Source organism: Haliotis asinina, chromosome 7 (genome assembly GCF_037392515.1).
Source record: "Haliotis asinina isolate JCU_RB_2024 chromosome 7, JCU_Hal_asi_v2, whole genome shotgun sequence".
NCBI classification, from domain to species: Eukaryota; Metazoa; Mollusca; class Gastropoda; order Lepetellida; family Haliotidae; genus Haliotis; species Haliotis asinina.
In genome coordinates, this window is record NC_090286.1 from 12,166,333 (window position 1) to 12,175,199 (window position 8,867).

An 8,867-nucleotide genomic window follows, 5' to 3' on the forward strand; every position below is an offset into this window, starting at 1 on the left:
ACCTCGCAGCCTTGAAATCCCAAACAATGGCGATGTAACAATCTGCCCACCGCCCCAGACAAGCCAAACAACACGCCTTGTTCCATGTGAACATCTTACAAGATTAGAGTGGGCGGCGATAGGCTCTGCGTACATTAACCATGCACAGATCCATTAGGGATCAAAACAACGGTTATCGGGAGGCGGTACAGGTGGAGCACTCTCCTGCTCGATATCGAAATGACAGGAATGCAAAGTGGCATCCAAAAATAATATGACCTTTAACTTCTGCTCCGATTTTGTGGGCTGTTGCGGTTTGTCGCTGCGATAGCAACAGTACAGGTGTCAGATCCTTTCGGAAATAGAATTGTGAAGGAGAATCGAAGGTAATGCCGTTCATTGCGTCACGTTCACCCACGATCTCGAGACACGTGTGTTTTGAGAACTTCGTGGATATAACAGATGAAGCGTTGCCCGATTTACCAATTCAGAGGATGGACCTGTTACGGAGAGCTGCGAGACAGACAAAGCTGCTTGTTCGAAAAAGGAAAAAGTCCATATCAGAAGAAAATGGACTTTTCTCCAGTGGTGAGTATTCTAAGAAACATGATAAAAACGATGATGAGAAATAATTATTATTAATCGTTGCTTTGCAGATTTGTGAACATTTTATCACGTACATGAAAAAATAGACATGCGTTTCAAATGAACGCGCGCAATGTGCAGATTCATCTTGCTATTGTCATATTTGTTTATCATGAAATATAATATGAAGCTATTACTATATTAGACTAATTTACCATGCAATATATAATCATAGTAAAGTGGGGGAACCATGATGTGTTTTTCAGTAATAAATCATGTTTAAAATGATAAGGTTGCTTCTTGAGTTCTGAACGAAATAATTCAAAAACAATTTGCAAACTATTACCATTTCGTGGAATATGACATTTAATGGGAGGATATGAAATACAGATTATCTAAATTATGTATATGAATTCATTTTGACCAATAGATACGTATAGACATATGAACAAGTGATTTTTTCAGATGCAAAAGCAATGGATATTTTAACAAGCACAAATCTCTTTTATATACGCATGCCAATAATGTTTGTCACCTCCATCAATTTTATTTAATGGACTGGGGGTGACAATCATTATTCCAATGCGTATACATCGATGTATAAACTTCTTAATGGGGACACAGCGATAATGGATAGGTCTTAATCTGCACTAGAAATGGATCCAAGACAATGACATGGTAAAGAACTTTTTACCCATTTTTTATGACGAGTTTAACACAATCAAAACCAGCTTGGCTGAAATTTACACAACTACTGATTTTGATTGCCTTAAACTCGCCATACAGATGTCAACGTTATGCAGTTGTGGTGCGATCTAATTTGTATCATTGTATATGCCTTATATGGAGATGTTTTTTGACGATATTTTTAACTATTAAAGTTATCCTTATTGTGCGTTGTGTTGGAATTCTCTAAAATCAACCGACATATGCTTTGAAACTTTACGACAGTTTTAATATGTATATGTTCTGGCATGCCTTCTTGCCCTGTGAAGATGTTTTAATTGTGGTTTAATCATTAAAAGTCATTTCAGTACAGTCATTGCGGTGGAAAATTTTTGTCAGACAACCCCCGACCAACAAGTCCTATCATGTACATGAAACATCTGCATCGCGGTTATTTTAGCAGAGCAGTTGTATTTTTTGTGTAGATTGGAACCCAAAACCTTGACAGTCAAAGGGCGTATTTGCCTAACCTTCACTATAACTGATAGCGCTTTAGACGATTGGTTGATTGGTTTGGCCCAGAGCAATCTCTGAAGCTGGAATGTTTGCACAATACATATCAGTTTATCTAAAGCCAGTACTAAATGTTCCCCACTACCTTCCCACCTGTAAGTACACTTTAGATTGCATTAAAGAGTGATGTGACTCCTAACACGCACCCCGGTTAATTCGATTAAACATAAGAATCGGTTTTAGATTTCAGTTCAGTTTAATATGGAATCGATATATTTCAGGTTCACCACAAACGTCGATCATGTCGCCTGAGCGATCTCTTTTACAAGTCCAGGTTCCTAGATCCAGGAGTCTTGATATTGGGGTACTCACTCCATTATCACTGTCACTTTACGAAGGAACGGCCCAAGTTACAACCTCAGCTGTGAAGAGACTATCCTTCGAGAGTCAAAATCTGCCCCAAAGGGGATTGTTAATTCCATTCAACTTGTCCAACGTACGAAATATGTCCGTGGAGTCTTTCAGTTCGGATGAGACATGTGATACACAAGCAAGCGGCGACTTCAACGACAGATTCCACGTTGTTCTCTACAATAAGTTTGGAACACAGAGAGATGACGCTGCTGGTATTCTCGATGCCAAATCAGTTTCTCATGTCTACAGCGGAGCCGTGCTGGTTACAGATATGCTTGACAGTAAAGTAGTTTTATATGAACGCAGCGGAAAAGCCAAAAGGACTTACATGACAAGGGAGTGTACAGAACCGTGGGGAGCGACCATGACCCCTGAAGGTCAGGTGGCCGTGTCGTTTCGACGTCAGCGTTGTGTGGCGGTGTGGCCAAATGACGGACAGACGATTGTTGAGGTTGGACATGGGCTTCTCAAATGTCCAGCTGGTGTGGCGGTGGACAAATCTGGGAGGATATTTGTTGCGGATGAAGAAGGAGATGATGTTCTAGCTTTTGATCAGACAGGAAAATGCCTTTTTAAATTATCAGATTTCCAGGAAACGTGTTTCAACCAACCACGATATGTTTGCTGCTCCAACACTGGACGTATCATTGTATCAGATTCGGGGAATCATTGTATAAAAGTGTTCAGTCAAAGCGGAGAATATCTGTTTAAATTTGGATGTTATGGGAGGGGAAATGGACAGTTCAAATTTCCATATGGCGTGTGTTCGGACCAACATGACAATATTTTTGTTGCTGACCATTACAACGATCGGGTTGTTATGTTTTCCTCTAAAGGTGGCTTTATTCAAGATTTGGTGACGTCAGATTCTGGCCTTCGGAAACCTGCTGGACTTTCCGTTCGATGTGCGCATAACCGGAAGTTGTACATTACACATGGTGAACTGCGAGCCTCTGAGATAATTGTGTTTAAACTCATTCCTGAGGAGGGTGACGTCAGTATCAATGTTAAATATTATGTGTGACGTCATATGTGACGCTGGACCCATGACCTCATAAATAACTCCATTATACAATAATAAATCGGTCATTCAGTATGTACCCCTTTTGTTTCTATTATTAGTGTATCCCTGTGCTATGGGTGGGGAGTGGTGAGATAGTCTTGTGGTTAAAGCGTTCGCTCGTCACGCTGGTTCGATTCTGATTATCCCCCGCCGTGATTTTGCTGTAATATTGCTGTAAACGGCCTAAAATAAAACTCTCTCACTCACTCAGTTTAGATACCCGAGGTGAGGGTGAGACATTGTCATGTCTAGCGTTCTCGGGAAGATCTGGCTTAGAATCACGGGATCGGGGTATCAGACTCAATGACTTATCGATGTTATCGTATCCTACCTGCAAAGAATCGGTGCTCGTGATTTCAGTCACTCAATTGGCTTGTCCAGACTCGATTATTTTCAGACCGCCGCCATATAGCTGGAATATTGCTGAGTGTGGCTTTAAACAATAAACAAACTTGACTGTGGATCCACGATCAAGGCGCCTCTTGAGTGAGTTCAGTAGTTCAGCCATGTCGTCACGAGATCATTTGATTGTTATACATAGAAATTAATGGTAAATTATAAAAAAAACCTGTCAACGAAGGACAGTAAAACAACTAGATTATCACAGATATGAATTTAAAGGTATTAATTAAATCTAAAAGAGTTAACAACGGATTACAGACAGACAGACTCAGGCATATTTATTCAGCAACGGGCCACCTGCCCAGAACACAGTCATGATAATATGTAACACATCAGCAAATTTCACAGTATGTACACTTTGTGTCTCCTGTGTACACGCTATAACAATAAACATACATTTCTTATCATATCCATTATTTTCGCTTTGTAGAATAGATGTACAATTTAAAATTTTGAGGATGTTACTAAAATATTTCTTAATATATTTATTCCTGTATGCAAACGATGGTTTACAATAAAATGTAAACTGAAGGTGGGCCACCAAACAGGGATACCATAGGAACCATGATGCTCTCAGTCGAACAAATTATGGAGTGATATAATTGGACAGCTCTTCAAGGGAGGCTGACAGTAAATATTTACCATAAGGCTTATTAATTTTTAAGACAAACATTTTTTTCAAGAAATGACAAATTGATAATTTGTCCATAAAAAACACGTTCGCAATGTAATGTCTACTTAGGTAGTATTCCTCCGGGTGCGAGTTAGTATAGGCAGCTATTAATCAACCGTTGTGCAATAACATTGCGTGCTGCCGGAACTATTTATACTCGACAGAGAATGACCGAGGACGCACGTTACCCAGCTGTGCGGGCTTAATGCACCCATAGAAGTGTCAGCTGCACTTTGCTCTGTTGCATTTATGTAAAACAAATAATATGTTGTTTGAAATCATTCAACACCTTTTTCCTGCTCCTTTGTTATTTATTATAATTATTCTTACCTTTTTTTGAAAAAAAAGTAGACAAATGACAGTCACATAGTCATAAATGAAGGGTATTCATACGCGTGTCGGTGCAGTGCACTCATTCTGTAAGCTTAAGTGTTAGATATCATTTGTGTAATATGTTGGATGGGTAATACATGATGAACTGAACGTTGTCCCATGTAATACCGTACACATGACATTAGAAAATGGTATTGTAAACCATTCGCCCGTTTCGTAAGTAAGGTATTACACCGGACATCATTTAGTATTCTGTATTCAACAACCGATCCTGGTCAGATGAGGAGACTCGATAATGGATCATGTGGTAACCTGGGCAATTGCATGTTTGCCCAGGTTCCTCACAGTATCGCTAACTGAATTCCCTGGCCGTGTCACGTTTACCTCAACGGTGTCGTCCTTCAACTGGGATGTTCGTAGTTTGGGTTAAAACAACAAACGTTAATCCATGACACAAAAGTTACGAATACGTTGTAATGAGACGGACTTCAAATTAAAGGATATTACTCACAATGTTCACCGATCCGTAAGAGTGAGTTAATATTTAACGTCACATCGGCAATATCTAAGCCATATCGTGACGAGAACATTTAACATTTAAATGGAATGTATGCATATATTAAAAATCTGTCGACAGTAAAATAACTAGAGTATCACAGATATGCATGTAAAACTAGTACTTATATAGAAAACATTTTATCTAGAAGAGACAACACAATATAAAAATAGGCTATAGATCGCCAACAGCTGAAGGTAGGTCACCACACTAAGGTCCATGGGGACTTACAGTACCTTTGCTACCTGCATGGACCCTAGCTGACGCTGACGATTGTAAGAAATCTTAGCCAAAATTAAAATAACAAAAATACTACATTTAAAAATCCTGGTAAGGTTAAATTTACTTTGAATGCTTCGGGACTTAAGTACCCTCTTGGGAGGACAATAATTTTACAATACTTCAACCCCCCTTCAGGGTACAGCCACTAACAATCTCAGTTGCTAATCTAAACTACCAATAAAAAAATATGTAATTATTTACAAGTCACTTAATAAATATAATTCTTTTAAAAACCCAATAATTAAATGATAACTGACATTATTAAAAAGATCCTTCATAGATTGGGATTTGAAATACGTATCCCTTGTGATGGAATACTCAACACAATCAAGCAAGACACACTTGACCGTGATTCTTTCATCACAAGGGATACAAAAAGGAGGATCCTTACCTTTAAGCAGATAATCATGTGTATATCTTGTGTGGCCGATGCGACACCGTCGCATGATGACCTCCTCAATTCTGGGCTGACAACCCAAGTAGGTGTAACCAATGGACGCTTTTATTTCATGTAATTTATTGATACCTACTTGAATGTCCCACTTCTTCGGCATCAGATCACGGATATACGTTCTAATGCAAGCTTTGTAATCTGAATATGGAATAAGAAGTGGTGTCACAGATTTGTTGAGTGCTGCTTTTGCAGCAAGATCGGCCATCATATTCCCAGATATACCAACGTGGCTGGCTAACCAACAGAAGATGATGTCGCATTGGCCAGTAGCAAGATTATTATACAATTCAAGAATTTCATTTAAAAGTGGATGTTTGCAAGAAATATTTTTAATAGCCTGAAGGCAAGAAAGAGAGTCTGAATAGATTATATATTGTTTGTGTATAGTGTGTCTTTGAATGTACTTAAGAGCAGTTAATATGTCGTTAGCTTCAGCTGTAAAAATAGAACTGTTGTCTGGAAATCTAAAAGATATTGCTCTGGATCCAATGACAGTGGCACAAGCCACTGCGCCATCGTCCTTGGACCCATCTGTAAATAAGTTATAATTGCTATATTTATGTTTCAATTGATTATACTCTTGTTTGTATTGTAGTTCATTGGTTTCTGGTTTCTTAAATGTAGTTAATGTTAGGTCCAGTTGTGGCCTAAGCAATTGCCAAGGAGGAGAAGAAAGAAGAAGAAAGAAGAAGGGGCTACATTATCCAGTTCAATGCTGGCAGCAGAAATAAGTGGTTTATTCTTAAGCCAAGAGGCGGAACAAGAGTAGACTTCTTATTGTATAAATTCTCATACAGAGGATTGAAAACAGTTATATGCAGAGTTTGACTCATCGGAATATAGTTTCGTTACATACTGTAAAGCTAATTTTATACGGCGCTGCTCAAGAGATGGTTCATCAGCCTCGACATACAGACTGTCAACAGGTGAAGTTCGAAAGGAGCCAAGACAGTCTTAGACCTTGATGATGGACTGAATCTAATAGTTTTAAGTTGCTTTTGCAGGCTGCACCATAGACGATGGAGCCATTATCAAGTTTAGAACGCACGAGAGATCGATATAGATGGAAAAGGGTAGCTTGATCCCTTCCCCATTTAGAATTTGAAACCACTTTCAACAAGTCAAGTGCTTTCAGGCATTTAGTTTTAAGTGACTTAATATGCGGTAAAAACGTTAAGTGTGAGTCAAAAATGATACCCAAGAACTTAGCTTCCTTCACAACTTTAATTGGTGTGCCATCAAGAGATAGTTCAGGGTCTTTATGTGGTTTGTATTTACAACAAAAATGTATGCAGTTAGTTTTCGATTTAGAAAATTTAAAGCCGTTTTCAAGACACCATTTATTAATCTTGTGTAAACACAACTGCATTTGCCGCTCAATGGCACGCATATTTTTACCACGACAAGAAATATTAAACTCATCCACAAGTAACGATCCATCAATTGAATCGTTTAAAACTTTGGATAAACTGTTAATCTTTATACTAAAAAAGTGTGACAGACAAAATACTGCCTTGTGGAACACCCTGATCCTGATTATAATGATCAGACAGGGTAGAATCCACGCGAACTTGAAATTGTCTGTTATTTAAAAAGCTGGCTATGTATTCGGGCAAACGACCTCGCAAACCGAAATCATGTAAATCTCTTAAAATGCCATATTTCCAGGTTGTGTCATATGCTTTTTCTAGATAAAAAAAGATAGACACAGCATGCTGTTAATTAATTAGTGCGTTTTTAACAAATGATTTCAAACGCACTAAGTGGTCGACTGTACTTTTGTTTTTACGCAAACCACACTGTATGTCTGTTATGAGATTATTTGTTTCCAAGTACCAAACAAGTCGATTATTTATCATGCGTTCCATGGTCTTGCAAACACAGCTAGTTAATGAAATCGGACGATAATTGGATGGATCCGTATGATCACGTCCAGGTTTAGGTATTGGTACTACTATAGCATCATGCCATGAAGAAGGAAATTTCCCAGAAGTCCAAATATCATCAAAAATATATAAGAGCGTCTCTAAACAGGATTCTGGTAAGTGCTTCAAGAGTTGATAATGTATGTTATCAGCTCCTGTAGCAGTGTCATGAGCTTGATCAAGGGCAGTATGGAGTTCATGAATAGAAAACGTTTCATTATAATCTTACCCATTATCTGAATTGAAATTGATAGTTTTCTTTTTTGGTGTTTTTATACTGCTGGTATTTAGGTAAATAGTTAGAAGAGGAAGAGTGTGTAGCGAGGATTTCGCCCAGTTTATTTGCGATATCTGAGTATCTGATCTGTAACTGATCTCCATGTTTAAGATGATGGACAGTAGAGTTAGTACCTTTACCTTTAATTTTCTGCACCATGTTCCATTCCTTGGACATGGATGTCCTCGAATTTATTTTGGATACATAATTTTGCCAAGATTGGCGTTTGTTCTGTTTAAAAGTACGCCGTGCTTTAGCATTTAAAATTTTAAATTTATTTAAATTATGCACCATAGGATGGCGACGGAAATAATGTTCTGCTTTTTTCCTTGCCTCCCTAGCTTGTTTGCATTCATCAGTGAACCATGGTTTTCGTATGTGTGGAACTGCAGAGGACTTTGGTACGAATATACTCATCAGCTATGGGATTCAGTTCATCAGAAAAGCATTTAATAGCATCAGGAACGTTCAGGTTTAAGTTTTTCAACACACAGTGTTTCATATAAAGCCCAGTTAGCCTTTTTGAAATTCCGCCTTGATGATGGAGGAACATCAGACGGAGTTACAGATTTTAGTATAGTAGGACTTCCACAGAGGTCATCGTGGACTGACCATTCAAATTCATTTAGTAGTTCTGAATTTGGGAGTGACAAGTCGAGAGCAGAATAGGTCCCTGTACCAGGGTGTAAATGTGTGTTAGAACCGTCATTATACAACTTGAAGCATAAATCGTTATCTGAGCAGA

The 8,867-nt window shown here is 38.4% G+C and overlaps 1 protein-coding gene across 1 annotated transcript; it reads left to right on the plus strand.

The window, feature by feature from the left end:
* The first annotated feature begins 368 nt into the window (after positions 1 to 368).
* Positions 369 to 3,181, plus strand: LOC137292216 (tripartite motif-containing protein 3-like). Its single transcript, XM_067823788.1, has 2 exons — positions 369 to 567; positions 2,025 to 3,181. Exons 1-2 carry the CDS (start codon positions 369 to 371, stop codon positions 3,179 to 3,181), a joined length of 1,356 nt encoding a protein of 451 aa, XP_067679889.1.
* Positions 3,182 to 8,867: the final 5,686 nt, after the last annotated feature.

Bases quoted from the DNA above. Each gene is read 5' to 3' on its own strand.
- LOC137292216 (XM_067823788.1), top strand. From the start codon at position 369: ATGCCGTTCATTGCGTCACGTTCACCCACGATCTCGAGACACGTGTGT. The intron at 568-2,024 runs GTGAGTATTCTA...GATATATTTCAG, and splicing joins AAATGGACTTTTCTCCAGTG to GTTCACCACAAACGTCGATC.